Source organism: Danio aesculapii, chromosome 16 (assembly GCF_903798145.1).
Source record: "Danio aesculapii chromosome 16, fDanAes4.1, whole genome shotgun sequence".
Classification (NCBI taxonomy): Eukaryota; Metazoa; Chordata; class Actinopteri; order Cypriniformes; family Danionidae; genus Danio; species Danio aesculapii.
Genome location: NC_079450.1, coordinates 38,694,204 through 38,716,307, shown reverse-complemented (window position 1 = coordinate 38,716,307; position 22,104 = coordinate 38,694,204). Strand labels below are relative to the sequence as shown.

The 22,104-nt window shown below is 33.2% G+C and overlaps 1 protein-coding gene across 1 annotated transcript in view; it reads right to left on the bottom strand.

Annotated features, from left to right (window-relative positions):
* LOC130243116 (uncharacterized) overlaps positions 1 to 22,104 on the bottom strand; it is a 126,075-nt gene that overhangs the window by 89,379 nt on the left and 14,592 nt on the right. The window contains 1 exon segment of the mRNA XM_056475174.1: positions 8,708 to 9,036. Within this exon segment, the coding sequence (XP_056331149.1) occupies positions 8,708 to 9,036 (329 nt within the window).

Below are 22,104 nucleotides of genomic sequence, written 5' to 3'. Positions count from 1 at the left end.
ATTATGACTTTTCTACCATATTGCGACAAAAAGCAACCACAGCTAGCATTTTTACAGTATATAACACATATATAGTACTATATATACACTATGTTCTCTTTTTTTAACATTTCATTCAGTAACATTTTGGTTTTAACACTGTGAATGATTGAGAATCATATGTGATTAATATGAATACAAATACCAGCCTCACATGTTCAAGTTACAGGAATAATTCACCCAAAAATTAGCTTGTTCCTGACAGCCTGGAGTGTGATCTTTCTGTTGCTTTCAAAAGTGATGATAGGTAATTTGCTTAGTTTTGAAACAAAATGTGTAACAATGCCATGGTTCCTTCTTGTTTCAATTCACTTTATAAGGCAGCATTGCAAACTGCAACAAAATAAATATATTTACTAGTCGAAAGTGAATACAACGGCCCTCACAATGGTCACATATTAGCATTCCTTCCCTGTAGACTTATTGTGGCTCTATCTGACACATGCACATAAGCATGTAGCTGTCATCATTGCTAAAACTAGAAAATTATAAATAATTAAATTTAAAAGTATTTATAGAAAATAAAATAGCCTTGCAACATGAATCAAGGCTTTGCAAGCTGTGGACAGAGAAGAGCCATTACACCTCATTTGAAGATGAAGAGGTGCTCGCTGTAATAACTGATGTGCTTACTCACAGAATCAGGCACTTCTGGTTTTTATGCAATAAATATCTCTTTATGAATGTTGATGCGACTTGGTTCGCTTTTGGTCGGATAACTTTCTCATCCCAACCAAACAGCTCTAGAGTCAAACTCTTTCAGGCAATCTTGGAACATTTGTTTTGGTGCAGATGTGAATGTGATTGATATCTTCATGTAGTGTACTGTATGTCTCAGCAACCCAAACTAATGCACCAGATTTCAAAAGAAAGACAACAAATGAATGTCCAAGGTATGAAGACATCCTCAATAATCCCAATTGAGATTGCCCCCAAAAACACCAACTTTTAATACAAGTTAGAATATTCAGGATAAACACAACTGTGTACAATTTTGATCAACATTACAACAAATGCATCCTCTCTGTCTGTTATAGGCAAACAGCTAGTTCATGTGTAAGTTTGTGCAGGTGAACATGCCACCGTGTGACAGGAAACTTTACTCTAAACAGTCATAAGTGCACTCAGGTTGTGAAATTCTGGTGACTTTTTTTCTGCTATTTTTGTACAGAATTTGAATAAATAAATAAATAAAATTATTTTAAAAAATGTAAATAAATAAAAAAATATAATAATAAAAATAAAATAATTGAATGAATGAATAAATAAATGAAAATCTACAAATGTGCAGAAATTAGCACCACTTGACTTGTAATCAAAGCTACAGTATCTTGCTTATATAATATGCATTAAAAGAAAGAACATATTCATTTACAAACTGTTGTATATAAATCATCAACATTTGCATATGATTCTATAATATTTCTGAAATTACTATAAAATATAAATAAATACATATTTGCATGCAGATAAGTAAATAAAGATATTGAATGATGGACTAAAAACGGGTGCAAAGATTCGATGTGGGTCTAATTATAGGCAATAATCTTAATAATGTTCAGTTTCTTTCACAATTCAATCATATCACTTCATAAAGTCTCAGTGGCTATGTTTACATCCACCAAAATAATCTGTTTGTAATCAGATTGGTGGGCCAATCGGATTGTTAAGTGTTAATTTAAACACCTTAATCAATCCAATTGAACTCGATCCTAATAAAATTTTGATCATATTGGAAGGGGTGGTTTATTCCTTTTCTGATCCGATCCAACTGCAAAGAAGTTGAACATGTAAACGCTTGAATCAGACTATTTTCACAGTCATATTCAGAAATCTCTGGGGCACATGTGCATCGAAAATGTTAGATTATAAATGTTGCATATTTTGTTAAGGCATGTAAAACCGCTGGCTGTATATTTTTATTAGGTTGCTTAATGAAGCTTTTAATTTTTTTTAAAATGCACTGTAACCTAAATATAAGTGTGTGAATTTGCCATATAAATAATATAATTAAAATAAAATAAATACAGTGAAATAAAAATTAAATTAAGAATATGGGGAAATAAATATAAAAACATCTAATGGCAAAAAAAAGACATCAGACACAGTGAAAAAAAAATTATTATTATTATTATTGATATTATTATTAATATTATTATTATTACTATTATTATTATTATTATTTTATTATTGAACTCATTTCTGTGCAGTAAAAACATGGAATGGACAAAGTTAAAGGGTCACGAAATGCTAAAAGTCATTTTTTGAGATGCTGACAGACATATATATCCTATATATATATATATATATATATATATATATATATATATATATATATATATATATATATAGGAGAAAGGCTTATTTGTTTTATTTCGGCTAGAATAAAAGCAGTTTTTAATATTTTGAAACCTATTTTAGGGTCAATATTATTAGCCCCTTTAAGCTATATATATTTTTGATTGTCTGCGGAAGAAATTACTGTTATACAATGACTTGCCTAATTACCCTAATTAAGCCTTTGAATGTCACTTTAAACTGAATACTAGTATCTTAAAAAATAATATTTACTGTCATCATAGCAAAGATAAAATAAATCAGTTATTAGAAAATGAGTTATTAAATCTGTTATGTTTAAAAATGGGTTGAGAAAAATCTTCTCTCCGTTAAACAGAAATTGGGGGAAAGGGTCGCTAATAATTCAGGAGGGCTAATAATTCTGACTTTAACTGTATATATGCACAGTTATCTTCCTCCCTGTAAATAAGGAAAGGGAAATCTTCACTGTAAGAAAAAAACTTCAGCTGCAAAAGTATTTTAGTCAAGAGCAGTGAGTGATTTTGTCCTTTTGTTGTTTGATTAATAATAAAAACAGTCGGCAGCAGCAATATTGTGCGCTGTCACTTTAAGAGCAGTGCGGCTCTAATATGGTTTCTCTTTCACGTGTTGTTTGATTCCCAACTGGTTTGTTAATTACACAAATGAGGGTTAATATAAATAATCACTAAACACCAGGCTCTGACACAAATGTGGAAGTATCTGACCATTAAAGCGCTCGCATTAAGATGCCGTTAGATGTGTGTGCTCTGCACGTCTCCGAAGCTGAGCGCGCACACACACACAGAAGCCTGTGCTTTTAAAAGCATGAATGATGAGCATCCCATGCTGCAAACATTACATTACAGTACATGCTTTTAGTCATTTTCACGTGGAACTGAGCTTTGCAGAGCAACAAATGTGTACAACTAGAAAGGGGGGCGGTATATGATGCAATAATCGTTTATCTCGATTAATGGTTTTTCATAATTGTTAGAAGCCGAAGTCGAAATCGAAATCGGATTTTCGATTAATTGCACAGCCCTAAAATACTGCATGCAAACATAATCAAAATATCATCTGGAGCCACAGTTATTAATTTCTTTCTGCCTGTACATGCTTTTCTAAAGTCATTGACATTTTACGACTCACCAAGGATGGCTTTAACTAAAAATTTCCTTCCTCCAAAAAAAAGTCACCTACATATTAACCTGAGGCAGAGTAAATTAACACTTATCATCTTTGCATGAGCTATCCCTTTAAAATGACTCAGTCTTACGTTAGATAACCTTTATATTAAACAGAACTGACACATGCTAGTTCATTATAATGGGACTATTCTAGCTTTATTGTGCTGCGTTCTCTCAGGGCAGATGTAGCATCAAATACGCTATTGTTTATCCCTCCCACCCACGTTGTCTTCTTAAACACAGGGGCATGTTGAACACCTCCCCCCTAACAGTCCCTATGGAAAGGCAGTGAAGGACGTTCGTGCCTCAAAGGTGCAGCACTTTCACTCTCTTTAAAGAGTGTCATTAAGGATTACCTGACTTATTATGAACGCAACAAAGCAGAAAAGTTGAAGGTTAATGCCAGAAGAGATGAGCATTAAACACAGTTCTCAGGGTGAACATAAATAGAGGCCTTTTTAAAGAAACTCAAGATCACACTGTTATCAGATCTGTATAAACAAGACTAATTTGACTTTGCTGATTTAGCAACGGATTCACTAAATGAAATGCATCGTGTGCACATTCACAAAACCTGTGTCGAGCGCAATAAGCATGGCATAATTTGCAATGTAGCTCCATCATTGAGTTCCAGACACCTACATAATCTCTTAAAAATGCAGAAAGTGCACTTTACCACCCGCATTTGGACAAATGCCCAGCTATACCGCTCTTCTCCATCATTTGATAATCATCTGCTGATTTATTGCCGTCATGATCGCTAGAAAGTGCACACAAACATCCCTTTTATATAAAGATTCATTTGTCACCTGCTTTCATTGGGCGGTGATATAATTGCACAGGGAAACAGCTTGGGGTTTTGGGAGAATGGAGCGCAATATACTGTGCAGTGAGTCTAATTTATACAGAAAGGAGGCGTGTTTTTGTGGAAATGAATGATAATGGCTTCATTGAAGTACTCAAGGTGCTGATTGTGCCTGGTAGAAACTAGTTTGGGGGTGGTTAGCGAATTATACGGCAGATATAAGCATGGGTGATGACACCAAATTTTTATTTGTTATTCATTAGTTCCCATTACTTATTTTTATTGACAAATAAAATTACATAAAATATGTTGAAATGTGCTCAGTAAGATTTATTGGTATTTTAATTTTAGGAGTGTTCATAAGACCTTATAACCATGACATGACACAGGAAACTGGAGATCTTATGCAATATTTTGTCCATATTGTTACTGACAAATTTACATATAATACACACTATCCTTGAAGTGTTGTGCTCAGTAAGATTTTTTGGTATTTTAATCAAAACTGACTGACTTTTTGATATTTAATTGAAGGACTGTTCATAAGACCTTATAATCATGACATGACACAGGAAATTTGAAATCTTATGCAATTTTTATCCAAATTTTTAATGACGAAAATTAAATACAATACACACAACCCTTGAAATGTTGTGCTCAGTAAGATTTTCTAGTATTTTACTTGGAGTGTTCATAAGACCGTATAATCATGACATGACACAGGAGATAGGAAATCTTATGCAATATCTTGTCAATATTTTTATTAACAAAATTACATATAACACAAATTACCCTTGAAATGTTGTGCTCAGTAAGATTTTTTTGGTATTTTCATCAAAACTGACTGACTTTTTGGTATTTTACTTGAAGGAGTGTTCATAAGATCTTATAATCATGACATGACACAGGAGATTGGAGATCTTATGCAATATTTTGTCAATATTATTATTGACACATTTACATATAATACACACTATCCTTGAAGTGTTGTGCTCAGTAAGATTTTTTGGTATTTTACTTGAAGGAGTGTCCATAAGTCCTTATAACCATGACATGACACAGGAAATTGGAGATCCTAGGCAATATTTTGTCCATATTATTATTGACAAATTTACATATAATACACACTATCCTTGAAGTGTTGTGCTCAGTAAGATCTTTTAGTATTTTAATAAAAAATGACTGACTTTTTGGTATTTTGTTTTTTTATTTGAAGGAGTGTTCATAAGACCTTATAATCATGACATGACACAGAAAATTAGAGATCTTATGCAATATTTGTCCAAATTGTTATTGAAGAAAATTACATATAATACACACAACCCTTGAAATGTTGTGCTCAGTAAGATTTTCTAATATTTTACTTGGAGTGTTCATAAGACCTTATAATTATGACATAACAAAAGATATCTTATGTATCCTTATGACAATTGTCATTAAGTATCATACGTTGTAAATCAGAAGTTCAAATCCAAAGAAGACATTGTTTTAGATATCTTTGCTATTTCAGCTTGACATAAACAAATACATCATAACCTGTCTTTGTCATGACAACTTGACATGAACAAGACATTACTTGTCATACATCTGCCATAAACATGATTGTTGTAAGACCATTATAATTGTGTCATAAATATTTTTCTGATCACTTTTTTTTTAATTGAAACAAACAGAATATGTCATTAAAATACTCATTAAATGTGTCAATACTTTGCCAAATAATTTAAAATAGTGTCATTAATATTTAACGTCAAACATAATTTGACAAAATTATTTGTACCACTGCAGTTGAGGTAAAAAATATTAACAATGCAAAAAATATATATTTTTAAAGGTTTTATGTGTCTTGTGCTCAAAAAGCCTGCATTTATTGTATCACAAATACAGTAAAAACAATACAACTGTAAAATAATATTAGTTATATAAACTGTTTCACATTTTAACTATAGTTTAAAATGTAATTTATTCCTGAACAGCAAAGCTGAGTTTTCAGCATCATTATTCCAGTGTTAAAATACTTTTTAAATCAGTGTTAAAAACTAACCTAACTTAATATTTTTGATAAAACCACAACATATTATTTCCAGCTTTTTTGATGACCAGAAAGTCTCATAAAAATATGATTTTTATTTGAAGTAAATAAAACTAAATGCACCTTTGAAGAATAAATATTAATTTATTCAAACAAATAAAACTTTCCTGGCATCAAACTTTTAACAGCTACTGTTTTAACTGTTAAATAACATTATCATTTAAAACCCAACATCATCACTATAAATCAGTGTTAATTTCATCTACAAAAATAGGGACAAAAATATGATTAGCCTATGGTTGGAAACAAACTGAAATATGACAATGTTAGGTTAGGTTACTTTATTTATACCAAAAGGTAGATTTGTTTTGCAGTCAAGATATCTCAATTATGACACAGTGCCACATAAAAACATACATATAAGTATGCCAGTGACATAACTAAAATCTGCTCATCTAATACAGAAGCAGCACAATGCAGAGGTCCAGTGGATAATACAAAAATTCATGTTGGTTAGTTTTTGAGCAATTCCAGCGTTACGGATGTGACATTTGCAGTAAAAAAAAAATCTTTAAAATTTTTTTTTAATTCACATAGAAAGTATATGTTAACATAATATTGACAAATCTGTTTATATTTTTAAATCAATCTGTAAACATGTTTTATATTTTAAATGAGGAAAATAAACATGTTTATATGGATGTGACCATAAATGTCTGCGAGTTTACAGTAAACAACATAGTTTGTAGAAATTCTGTGAATTAAACTGCATAATATTAATATTATTAATAAATATTAATAAATATAATAAATATTTAATTGTAGTTAAATTTTTTGCATTTATGAGGAAAAAACTTTGTTATGGATGTGACATCTCTCTGTTATGGGTGTGACAGATAAGAAATTGGCACTTGTGTGACTATGGTAAATCAAATATAATTGTTTGAAAGCGCTGACATTACAGTAAAATACAAGCCTACACATAAAACACAGAAAGGGTTTTGCAATAGACTGTAAAAGATATGGATGCAGTATCCGTGATGTCACCCATAGGTTTCTGAAGAGCGCAAAAGAAGCTACAAGTATGTGAGCAAGTACGTAAGAATGTGAGCGGAGCTGCAGATGCTAGCGTTTTGCTTAGACGGGTTTTTCTTTGGGAGAAACGCTTAATACTTCATTACCTGTGACTCGTTTGTGTTCTGACCACATGGGCTTGGTTGTATACTAAATCAATAAAATGTTTAGTCTTTTAAAAACACCATTGTAACATGTTGAGCCACTAAACATTGTTCTTATGACGTTTTTCAACAGGAGGAAAACGTAAATTACTTCCAAATACTTCAAATATCGTCTGTGTTAGTAATTGAAAGGCTATTTATGAAATCCAGGCATAAAATTGTATGACAAGGTTTTAGACAACTGTTCAAGAGCCTACAGCTAATCAATCTGTCAGATTCTGGACTGCATTAAAGGTCTAAAGACAATTATAAATGATAAATTATCTTAAATAAAACAAACACATTCATAGAGATGGTATTTAAGTATATAACTTGAATGGTTTGTGAGCACACAGCATGTCATATTATCTGATAATTGAAGGAAATAATTCTAAAAAGCAACTGACAGTGTAAAGCTACATAAAACAAAACAAAAAATACGATGTATATGCCGAGCTCAACAGCTTATCAGCCTGAATGACATGACGGCGACCAGCAAGACATGGCTGTCACTCAAGTGGCCACGCCGTTAATTATGCAGACTTAATAAAAATGAAATGGATAAGTTATAAAAAAATCCACCCCCTCACAGTTGTCATGAAGGGTAATATTAGCTATTTGAACCAAAAATATTATTTGTACCAGGCTGTAAACATGTTTTTATCAGCTATAAATTTGGCCAATTTAGCATTGCAGTCAGTGAACATCTGGACTTCCTGGAGCCAGCCCCCTAAGGAGAGTCGATGAATTGCAGTTTCAGTTACTTCTGTATTTGCTTCACAAGGGAGAGCGGAAGATTTCCACTTTGGTGAAAACGTCTTTTTTTTCATGCCAAGGTTGACATTTGCATGGAATTGCTCTGATCTTTTTGACTATGTTTTAGTCTCATCTATTGTCATTAGTGATATTGCATGCTGACGTATTCACTGTTAATATCCAATGATATCCATATCGTTTCGTCTTAGTCTTGAAAAAAACATTCGTCAATGAACATTTTTCATCCTTATTCTTGTTAATGAGATTATTCAGTTGAAGCTTAGACACGTTGTATCCCTCCATCCAAAACACACAAGTCACATCTTGAATGAGTGAAAGAACAGCCTCTTACCTCATTCTTCCGCGGATCCTCTGTGTTCTGTTGCCATCCGTCTGGCAGTTGGTGACAAAGTGTGGCCCTCCAGTGGCTCCGTAGTCCTTGCGCAGCGCCACGGCTCCATGTGTAAGGATGGACACCCCACGGGCGATACGTCTGCGGGGTTCGTCCCTCCAGCCCTGTGGTCTAACCGCGAACAGGCGTTTGGGCAGTCCGGTCAGGCCCAGTTCGGACAAAGCCGGACCCACTGCGAACCATATATGGGACGCGCCGGCCTGACCAGCTGCCCAAGCGGCGAGGAACACCTGTTCAGCTTCCTCCTGAGAGCAGTACAACAACCGCACCTACAGCACAGCAATGCAAAGAGGAGGCCAGGATCAAAACCAGAGAGCAGGTAAAGGAGAGCACAAACAAAAACACAGAGAGGACGAAACCAGGATGGGAAATGATGGAATTGAAGACAAGGGTTGTTTTTGTGCGTTGTTTAAGGGCTAGAACTAATTTATAAATAAACTAAAAATTATTTTCTGCTTGAGTTTGAAACATCATAATCTATTTACGGATCACAAAACTGTATGTGAATTTTTGCATTAAAACAGGGTAAATTAATGGAGAGAATCATTCATTCATTCTTTTTCCTTCGGCTTAGTTCCTTATTTATCAGCGATCACTTCCAGCCACCAAGGCCAGATTAAAAACACACTTGGCCCTTTGGCTATAGCAAATCTAAGGGCTCCCCTTTTATTTTTTCACTTCACAAAATTTTTTTATAAAAAATTAAATAAAAAATAAATAAATTTATATATATATATATATATATATATATATATATATATATATATATATATATATATATATATATATATATATATAGTTGTTATTATTATTGTTATTAATATTATTTTACTAATTAAAATTATCTAATTTTACACCATTTATTTGTATTTGACTAGTATATATTTTTTCTAATTTATTAAAATAGGCCTGCAAGTAGGCTATGCAAAATTAACTAATGAAATAATATGAAATTTTAAGTTCATAAACAGGTTGCCAAAACCAGCAAAACAAAAAAACATTTGCAATACTTCCTAAATTAGTACTTTAGAGAAAGCAATACACAAAAAGTCGCTTCCTGTGTCATAGTGCAAATTAATTCTTCAGCCAATCAAGGGCCCCATTCTGTGGGCCCTGTGGCTTCAGCCCCACCGAGCCCTTATATTAATACGCCCCTGCCAGCCGCAACCCAGCACTGGGAAACACACGTCCCATCTAGCCTTCACACACATATACTGTACACTCTGGCCAATTTTGTTTACTCATTCACCTATAGCGCATGTCTTTGAACTTTGGGGCACCCAGAGAAAACTCACACGAACACGTGGAGGTGAGAATTATTTAATTGCAATTATTATTATTATTATTAGTAGTAGTAGTAGTATTAGTATTATTAGTAATATTATTATTATTGAGGGTGCATGTCCACAGAAGCTCTGAATGTGCATTGAGTGTTTGCCATTTGTAAAAAAAATTGACAGTTGGAGAAGCGCCCACAGGTGGGAATTTTTAGAACAGTGCTTACATTTCTGCAGCAAAAAAAAAAAAAAAAAAAAAATTCCTTGGTGGAAACATATTGCCTAAAAGTTGACTTTAAATCAAAATTAAAATCTAAACTCTCAAAATCAAACCAATTTGTTGAGATTCTTGATTCAGATTGGCTGGAAAGTATGCAATAAAATCGTTTAATGCACAGGTATAGTTCCAGTCAGTTTTGATTCAAGATCGAAATACATTTGGCACCCTCAAACGTTAGTATTAACCATAGTAGCACAGTGACAGTTGCTGAAAACTTCATTTATTTGTGTAAAATTGAAGACACTGTTTAAAATATGTTTGAAGAGGTAGTTGACACATTACTATGAGCTATTAGATATGCCTGTGTCATTTACACACACATAATCTCTCTCGCACACACTCTCTCTCCCTCTGTCGTTTAATAATGTAATAGTTTATGTTGAAATTAGTGTTATTTTTAAATATTAGTTTGTGTTAATTTATGTAGTTAACTAGTGTTAACAAATTAAAACCTATTATGAAGTGCTACCAACATTTCTAATTCATATAATTATAATCATCTTTATTATTATTATTATTATAATTATTATTATTATTATTATTATTATTATTATATAAACCATTACAAAACTAATATGTATATTTCTTTTTTTTTTTTCTTTTTTTTTTTGAATTTTAAACCAGCTTTTATTTTGGCATAAAAAAATAATAATAATAAAAATCACTGATTAACTCAGATGTCAGATTTATAAATCATAATCATTTCAAACTAGAGAAGGTTTTTGGCACGTTTCATTTTTGAACACATTATTTGCGACTTAACAACACTGTCAGCAATGGAGTTCATTTAGATTATTGACTGTAAACGGAGTTGCTTGAAGACACTTTAATAAGCACTGATTTTATATTTGCGCTTATTAAATCATGTTGCATTCTTAGGTTGTCACCTTCCAACTGGTCAGCAACACTTCCAATGCTAATATTTACTCTTATTTTAATGCGTTGAGTGTGTTCAATTTAGTCCTTGCAAATAACTAATGATCAAAATGCATACACATTTTTGTGATGCGCTTGAAGAACTTCTTTTAAACACCAAAATACTCAAAAATTTATTAAACACATTTAATCACATTTTACAACTACATTTTTTATAATGAGAGTATTTCCATTTTGTAAAATGAGAAGAGTGAGAAGAGTGATTAAAATATTGCTGTCGTCATTAAATTTCAGATTCTTCACAGAGCACATGCTGATCAAATGGAGCTCAACAGAAAGAGAGTGCAGTCGCTTGGATCAGTGCATTTGGATTGAAACTTGAAATCCTCTATGTACTGAAATTAATGACATATGAACAGTTCCTTTAATGGGATTACTGGAAAATAAAGTGTTCATTACAGGAACTAATAAACTGATTAGAGTAGATTGATGTACTACAGTATGTACTACAGTATCTATCTATCTATCTATCTATCTATCTATCTATCTATCTATCTATCTATCTATCTATCTATCTATCTATCTATCTATCTATCTATCTATCTATCTATCTATCTATCTATCTATCTATCTATCTATCTATCTATCTATCTATCTATCTATCTAATTACACTAGGTACTAAATACAATGTTAAACTTTTAACTAAAATGTTCTTGAGGACAAAATCACCTCATTGATCCCATTAGAGTTTATAATTGGCCAATAGGATGTAGCTTTATTGAAAAGCTTCAAAATTTTGACTTTTTGTAATTATAAATGATAAACCAAATAACATAAAAAGTTTCTTATGACTTCAGACAATACGTTTTGTACGTTAAATAATAGATTATATTGCTTTTTCCATAAGAATCTATCTCACACTAGGTACGAAAAAAATGTTATACCAAGGTTTTTGAGGACAAAATCATTGATCCCATTAAAAATTATAATTGGTTAATAGGGTTTAGATTAAGATTAAAAAATTTAACCTTTTTTATAATTCTAAATGATGAAACAAATAATAAAAAAAGTTTCTTAAGACTTATTTAAGACTACATGTTGTGTACATGTAATAGATTCTACTGCTTTTTTCCTAAAAAAAACACAGCAGCATTATGAAAACAAACTGTAACTTAATCGGCTAAAATTTAGAATGAATTTATGGTATTTATTATTATTATTATTATTATTATTATTATTATTTATTTATTTATTTTATTTTTTTAAGGACTGATGGTGCAAGCAAATCTATGCAAATCAAAGTGAAAAAAATACATTACTTGACTAAGTCTTGTCACCTATCCAAGTTTTAGGAACAACATTTAATAATTTGATTTCTAGTTAATCATTTGGTATCAAAAGTGAATATAATAATGTATTAAATAATGTACAGTATAGAATATAAAGTCATGGTGCAGTGGAAAAAGAATTAATATTACGTATGACTCCCATGAGCTTGGAGCAATGCATCCATACATCTCTACAATTACTTAAATGGCTTATTAATGAAGTAATCTGGAGTGGCAAAGAAAGTGTTCTTCCAGGACTCCCAGAGTTCATCAAGATTATTTGGATTCATCTTCAATGCCTCCTCCATCTTACCACAAGCATGCTCAATAATACTCATGTCTGGTGACAGGGCTGGCCAATCCTGGAGCACCTTGACCTTCATTGCTTTCAGGAACTTTGATGTGGAGGTTGAAGTATGAGAAGGAGTGCAGCACAAATGTCTTGATACCTCAGGCTGTTGATGTTGCCATCCAGTCTGCAGATGAATGTAACCTCAAACCATAATTTTTTCTTCACAAAAAAAGATTTCTGTGAGAATCTTGGGTCCATGCAGGTTCCAATGGGCCTTCTGCAGAATGTGTGATGATTGGGATGCAGTTTAACAGACGATTCATCTGAAAAATCTACCTTCTGCCACTTTTCCAAATGATTAACTAGAAAACAAGCTATTATTTGTTGCTCTTACAACTGGGATCAACAACAAGACTTTTATCAGGTAGTGTATATAATCATTTTATGTTTATACTTGCACTTCTATGAATTATGTTTCTATGAAACAGAAACATTGTTTTTAAAACAATATTCTGATTAATCAAATAACTCATCAATTTAGGCAAAAGTTATTAAATGCAACACATAAGGATTTATTCAAGCAAAATATGTGACCAAAATTGCTTATTATTTGATGGGAGAAGAGCAGCACTGGAGTAATGTGCTGGGACATGCCTTAATAAAGAAAGACAGACAATGGATGGAAAAAGAAAGAGAGAAAGAAAATGGAAGAAAGAGAACAAGCAGTCTGGAATGGAGAGAGAGAAAGGGAAGAAAAGTAAAAAGGAGAAACTGACTAAAGACTTCACCTTTACAATGCACAAGAGAGAAAAACCCAAGAGAGAAAAACTGTAAAAGACAGAGAACCGGAGAGGAGGCCAGTAGAGAACTAGAAAAAGAGCAAAAGAATGAGAGAATAAGTAGATAGAGAACCCAGCCTGAATCTAAACTCACCAGCCCTGAACAAGACAGATTAAGTGATGAAATATTTTCTCTCTCTCTCTCTCTCTCTCTCTCTCTCTCTCTCTCTCTCTCTCTCTCTCTCTCTCTCTCTCTCTCTGTGTGTGTGTGTGTGTGTGTGTGCGTGCCCATGTGTTATAGATGGATGGGACTTTGAAAAACACAGTTTGATAATACCATAAGAATGGTAATGTATACATCACATTACAAATTACGATTCTAGTGACAGTTCTCGTGATGGCTTCTGACTGCTCCCTAGCCATGCTAAAATCCAGATAATAAGTGCAAAAACCTGTTCAACACATCACTGCGCAGCTCTCATAGCTAGACAGTTTGTCATGCAGCATTATGATGTGTCAGGGACTACTGTATATCTTCCAGCATATCTTCTGCCACTTGATGAATTTGCTTAATAAAATAATGTTTTCGAAAAACGCTTCGGAAATAAAGCGTCCCATACCATACTGCATTGTAAATATCGTCAAAGCTAAAGGGGTTTTGCAGGTACTGTGCATCATTTACACAGTTGATACATCTCACATTGTATTCTAAATATAATTAAAAAGGGATGCAGCCACTGTATATTGATTTTATGCTATGTGTTATGCTGTATCACTCCATCCATCCATCCATCCATCCATCCATCCATCCATCCATCCATCCAACAGCATACATATCTATCTATCTATCTATCTATCTATCTATCTATCTATCTATCTATCTATCTATCTATCTGTCTGTCTGTCTGTCTGTCTGTCTGTCTGTCTGTCTGTCTGTCTGTCTGTCTGTCTGTCTGTCTGTCTGTCTGTCTGTCTGTCTGTCTGTCTGTCTGTCTGTCTATCTATCTATCTATCTATCTATCTATCTATCTATCTATGGGATAATCAATGAATTGTTGTCCATTAATAGATTTTAAATGCGTAAAGTGAAGACAAACAACTCCCTGATGCAACAGAGAAAAATCCTTTAATGTACAGCATACCATTGAGCATCCTGCGTATTCCATGCTCATTTGCTAAGTTATGGACAAGTTAAAATTTGTTTTGCTCCTTGCAGCGGAATATTTGACTGAATTTTGGTCAGTTAAGACACGTTATATAGATCTAGTCCCTGCACTGAATCAGCAATGGCAGGAAGAGAGAGAGGGTGAGAGAGAGAGAGATCTTGTGTGTACATGTAAATCACATCCAAGAGCTGGTATTACTGATCTTTCAATCTAATAAGGTCAAAGCGAGCACAAATTTCATCATTTACATAGTAAATAAATAAAAATCTAATTAAAAGGACCAAATCAACTAAACACACATGGGATCCTTTTTTACATTGACTAATGCAATTATAAATAGATATTTTAAAGCACTCTTTCAACATACTTCTACATGCTTTATTCTGTTTAAAGTATGCTTTTGTTGGCTAAAATTGGTTCAACAAATATTTTAGAACATCTAAAGTGATTAAATAATTTCTTTAATAATAAAACAATAATAGCCAGATCACCCTGCAGCCCAAGACCAGTTTCTCATGTAATGGGCAGTGAATGAGTTGAGAGGTGTCATTTTGCCAGTGTTGCCATGACATAACAGCACCGTTTGTGCAAGCAGCAGGAACAAGTATTACAAGTAATACATAAAAATGTTCGGTCAGCACATTTTTTGATTGTTCATTGATAGATAAGTACACATGTACATGAGCGGAATATCCACAGAACAAAATATTGAGCTATTGTGAACTCCACTCTGACCATGGCACACGCATAACCAAGTCTACAGTGCGCTAGATTGCACCACACTGTAGGTCATTGCGTCGCTTTCCACATCCATGCAGTGTCTATGGGTAGAGGGAGAGTGAAATCAGCATGCTGAACATTGCTGGGCATATATATTATTTAGCTATTTTTCTCTTTAATAATAGTTTTACATTTTTAAATAATATTTAATAATATTATATTATGTACTGCTATTAAATAATAATAATAATAATAATAATAATTATTATTATTATTATCATTATTATTATTATTATTATTATATTATGTTATTTAATAAAAATCAAAATAATATATATATATTTTTATTATTATAGTGTAGTTTTTTTAAGGTACATATATAACCTTAAATAAATAATAATTAGAACATGTAGAATATAAATTGATGCACTTAAAAAAAAACATTATAGAGTATTATTCAGAATTTAAGTCAAATTTTCTGTATCATCTAAAATGTACAATGCACGGCTTCGTTAAGAGCAAGCTACATTACTAATTTTATGAAATTTACTGCAGCTTTTGCTAGCGTCCATCATGACATCCTTTGGAAGATCGCCTGAGTGTACAAACCTATTCTGTAGCCTCTACTTTTCCTCAAACTGCTGCTTTTGGTCTGAAAATGGCATCACTTTTTTCCTCCATCAAAATCAGGGTTAGGCGAGGCTGTGTACTCCGTTTCTGTTCCTATTGGCGTTAGACTTGGTCATGCACCAGTAAATCTACCGGAAAGGAAACGGTCTCCCATGGGTCAAATGGAGCAGTTGGCAGACTTGGACTTTGCAGATAACACTGCTTTCCTGGCCTCCCAGACGAATACCCATAACAGCCACCAACAAATGGAGGAGGTCAATCAGTTTACCTACAGTAGCTGGAAAACCACAACAGCTGATCAAACACGCTGGAGGTCTCTTGTCACCCAATGTGGTGAACAGCACAAATAAGAAATGTGCTGGGATATTCCGAAGCAAATAATACATTAGCTGGCTACTTTACCTTAACTTAGGTGTACTAAGGGTGACTGCTTATTAATACAAAAATCTAAATGAACCAATCGCATGGTATCAATGCCATGCAGACATGATTAAGAGGATCTGCTGAAGCTCAAACTTTCTGTAGCATCAGAATGAAGAAGGAAGGTGCCACACTGTAAAAAAATAAATGTCATTTTATAGGTAATTGTCTGTATTTTTTTAACAGAATTTTCCAGTTTTTTTCATTATACAGTGAAATACCTGTTGTTCTACAGATATATTCTGTAATAAAAAATTCGAACATTAAATTTACAGTTATTGCTTGTAATTTGGTATTACGTTATTTTTCTGCTTTTTAAAGGAAATTTTATGTACTTTTAGAGTGTAACGTAATTTTACGTTAATATTTACAGATTATTTCTGTAAAAATAGGGAAAAAATTCAGTCAAATTGTTTTTAGTGAATATAGTAAACATATGAAGATTAACATGAGGTTAATAAAGTCAAATAATTGCCTATTGTTGTGACGATCACCAGTGATTTAGCAGCTGCGAATCGCTAGAAAACTACACACATTACGTTAACGAACTATAACTCCCAGCATGCACCTCGTACACCCGGCTTCCTAATTCTAACTGATTACACGCACAGTCAGAAGCTCGTTATAGACTGATTTCAAAGACTATAAATTGAGTACACACAGACACATCGTTTCTGAGTCTTAAATTGTTTAGTGAGCATTACGACGTGGTTTTCCTTACCTTGCCGTGTTTGACTCCGTTACTTTATTATTTTGTTTGCCACCTTTATGCTTGGGATTTTCTGTGCACCTGTTTGTTCCTGTTTCAACCTTTAATTGCAAGATGATTCTGTTAATAAACTGCTATTTGATCCTCAACTTTGTTGTGCAGGCGTCCTCTCATGACACTAACTTTGTTTTTTGTTGTTAAACGATGACCAAATGTGTTATTTGCAAAAAAAGAAATAAAAAAATAGATAGATAACAGTTTTGTATTTTCTCAAGAAAATTGTTTTGGAGTTTAACCTACATATCCTTAAAATATTTGATAAACTACATTATAGTTTATAGTTATGTTTACAGTGTTTTATGACAACAGCAATTATTTGTACTTAAGCTTTTATTCAATCATTCTTTAAAAGTTTTTCTTTTCCAGTTTTAAAGGTATGTTAAAAGTGGAACATTTTAATTACATTAATTAATCTGTATAATTACATTATTAACCTGCACAATTACAGCAATTATCCTTATAATCACATTAATTAATCTGTAAAATTACATTAATAAATTATATATTTATAGTAATAATTTGTAAAATGACAGTAATAATCTGAGTAATTGCAGTAATAAATAGTAAAATGGCAGTAATAACCTTTACAATTACAGTTAAAATCTGTAAAATGACAGTAATAACTTGTAATTATGGAACAAGAAATTGCTGTTTTTTTACAGATGATCTACTTTTTTTAATCTCACAGTTTTTTTCAATTTTTTTTACGCGTTTTTTTTTTTTTACAGTGCATCCTCTGTGTAAATGAAGACTTCTGTCAGACGAATACAGTAAGAGCAGTTTTAAATTTTATCCTGGCTATTCCATGCTGTTTAATGATGAGTTTGATAGTGTTTTTTTTATCTTGAAGTTTCCAAAAGCACATAAATTAATCATAAAACTAACCCATAATGTGTCACGTGTTTAATGCATGTCTTATGAAGCGGATCGATGTGGTTTTGAAACAAAACCCTTTACATTTATTTTACATTTTTAAACACTGACGTCCATTGGCAGCCTAATGCAAGTCATGCTTGACTGATATATATGATGTATGATATATGATGTTAGGCATCTTGCAGGAACCACTTATCACACAGTTTATCACAAAAGAAGATGACAAGACTAAAAACTAGTTGGTTTGATGTTACTGTATATTGTAATACACTATATTACTCCTATAATGCTGCATACTGTGCATGTCTAGGGATGGGTGATGTTTTATCATTTGCAATATACTGCTAAAAAATTTGCCCCATAATATAACCATTAACATATTCTACTGATGATAAAACCAATAAGAGTTTTGTGCAAGGATTTATTATTGTAGTAGTACAAGTGTGATAGTATTAGCATGTTTACAAACAGATTTACTGACATACTTATACATAAAAAAATGACTTCTTAACACCAGTCGAGTGTTTAAAAAACATTTTTTTGTGACCAGACACAGTTAAATTTTACAGAATGAGGAAGAAATCGTGTTATTTTAATTGACAAAGGCTAGGTCAATTGGCATTGCACTATAAATATACTTAATGCTTTTAAAATACCCATCCTAACTTGAATAACACAAATAATCCAGATATTTCCACAAGTGATTGTTTATTCTCGTTTCTATAATCCTTATCCACATGCAGTGAGAGCAGATTGTAGCTGCTTGTGTGTTTTATATGATCCTGAAAAGCTTGATTAGATGCTTCAGTGAGTACATTTACATACAATTTTAATACGATTAAGACAATACTCTGATTAAGAGTCCACCATGTAAACAGCAATTTTTTTATTAATTTAATCCGATTAAGTTCATAATCAAACTAAACAAAAGTCGAATTAAGACATGTGGAGTATGCCGATTTTAGTCGCATTATTGAAGTGCAGTACAAATATGTAAACACCTTTATCAAACTACTACCTTTGTGTAAGATTTTCATCGCATTTTGCAACAGGATAGTCTATACGCACACAGCTGTTTAACATTTGACACTATTCTCTGCACCTATCAAATCAGTGAAGGACCACAGACACCTGCATTGTGAAATGCAGAGATTTTTTTCTTCAGTTTTTTCAGTTTTTTTTAGTTTTTGCAGTTCATAATCGCATCCAATATCTCGTTTATCATGGAGGGCTTGCATGAAATGTTCCTGAATGAAAGTGAAAGTGCCAAACTGCAGTTAAAGTCGACAAATCAAAAAGAAACACCCAAAATTACATGAAACTCCGTAGGGAAATGTGGATAGCGTGATGACGCAATGACGTTAATCGAATTATGTGCTATAATATGTAAAACAAGATCATGAAAGGAACATTCAAAAAACAACTTATGTAAACTCAATCATATTATTGTCTCATTCAGATTAAGGCAAATAATTAGATTACCACTGATGTCCATTTAAACATTCAGATGTGGCTACTGCGAATACACGAGTGAATGAACGCGACCACACACAGTGCTGCAGTACTGTGCGGAACAGCACAAAATGGTCTACACAAGAAAGACATGACCAGTAGGAGGCAGTTATGTAACATAGTGAACATACTGAATGCTCCGCTAGGCATTCCGCTCCATGGTCATGCCCTCCACTCAGTCGCTAACAGTTCAAAGCAAGTGATCCAATAACATTCCGCTCGCACTCGCCAGTGAACAAATACCGCTCAGATCCCGCGCCCACATAACATTTCTCTAGTAGGCTTTAATAACTGTTTAAAATGAAACCACGTCAATAAAATAAGCGCCATTCTTTCTTATGCTTTTTTTCTTTCAGTACAGCTTTTAATAATATTTTTAATAGGCCTAAGTGATCCACTGTGTAATTTATAGCATATTTATTTAGACAGCTGTGTGTGTTATCTTATCTTATATGAATGTTGGCCTTTTTTAAAGTACAGAGCTCTGAACATAATTCGAATTACAAATTCGCTTCCACGGCCACGTCTTATTAATGCATATCCTTGCTTTAATTAAAGTAAAACTTTATTAATTAATTATGAAATCAAATAACTCATTCCTCGATTAGTCCTACTAAATCTATGAAACGAAAGAATTAACTTACAAATTAATTCATGGCATTTAAGCCTGAACAAAAGAACACATACGACAGTCAGTGTTTTTAGTCAGTGTTTAAATATGGTTGAGCTCTGCAGGATAGTGGACATCCAGGAGCAAGATTGAAGTGTGTAAAATAAGAAAAAAAAAGAAAATTTATACTTTTCTCTAAAGATATTGGACTTTTATTTTTTATCTCTCAGTGGATACAAATAAATTATTGTCGAAATGATTGCTATTGCAGGGAATACCAGAAAATATTGTGATATAATTTTAAGTCCATTTCGCCCATCACTAGCGTCTGCCCATCTTATGTCATGTGTCTGACATTCAGCCACTGCAGGAAGTCACTGCTTGGAGTTTATCATTTGAAATTATAATGAGCTGTATGGGTTAGTTTTATGATGGATTTATGCACTTTTGGAAGCTTCAAAATAAAAGCCACTATCCAACACCATTAAACAGCATGGAAGAGCCAGGAATACATTTAAAACTACCCCAACTGTGTTAACCTGACAGAAAAAAGTCATATATGCTGTCAATGATTTTTTTTTGGGTGAGCTATTCCTTCGAGTTACTTTGAAGATGGTATGGTTGTTGGTAGCAGACAGGCTGGTCTGACTATTTCAGAAATAATCCACTGGGAGTTTCATGCATAATCAACTCAGTGAACCCGGAGGGGAATGATCAGATAGGTTTGAGTTAATAGAAAAGCAATATTAATTAAAAAACAAAATAAAACACGAGTTACAATTGAGGTCTGCAGAAGAGCATCTCTGAATGTACAACACATCAAACCTTGAAGCAGATGTGCAACAGCAGAAGCAGTAGAAGAGCACACCGATGACACTTCTGTCAACAAACAACGGCAAGCTAAGAGTATAATTCACACAGACTCACTGAAGCTTGGAAAAAGTTTGCCTGGTCTGATGAGTCTCGAGTTCTGCTGCAACATTCAGTTGGTAGAGTCAGAATTTGGCATAAACAACATGAAAGTCTGGATGCATCCTGCCTTGTATTAACAGTCATGCTGTGGTGGTGTAATGGTGTGGGGGAGAATCGCTTGCTTGGCACACTTTGGGGTTCTTATTACTGAGCATTGTTCAACCACCGCAATCTGGGTATTGTTGCTGACCATGTCCTCTCTTTATGACCACAATGTACCCATCATATGATTGCTACCTCCAGCAGGATAATGCACCATGTCATCACAAAGCTCAAATCATCTCAAACTGGCTTCTTTAATACAACAGCGAGTTCACTAAACTTAAATGGTCTCCACAATCTCCAGACCTCAATCCAATAGAGAATGTGCTGGAATGGGTGATTTTCATCAGGTTTGTGCAACTGACAAATCTGCAGCAACAGTGTGTCAGGTGTTTCCAGCACCTTGTTACATCTCTGCCACAAAGAATTAAGGCATCTCTGTATGCAAAACAGGTCAAACTTGGTACAAACAAGGTATACAAAAATAAATGGCCAAGTGAGTGTATAATGCATTTACCATCAAACAAAACATGCACAAATCACACACACACACACACACACACACACACACACACACACACACACACACACACACACACGCACACGCACACGCACGCACACGCACACGCACACACACACACACACGCGCACACACACACACACACACACACACACACACGGTTGGTACCATATTAGGGAGGCTGTTGGGTATTTATACAGTACATTTCCTACACATCAGTAGTTTCAATTCTACTTGAAATAAATTAGATTAGACTTGGGGATCTAT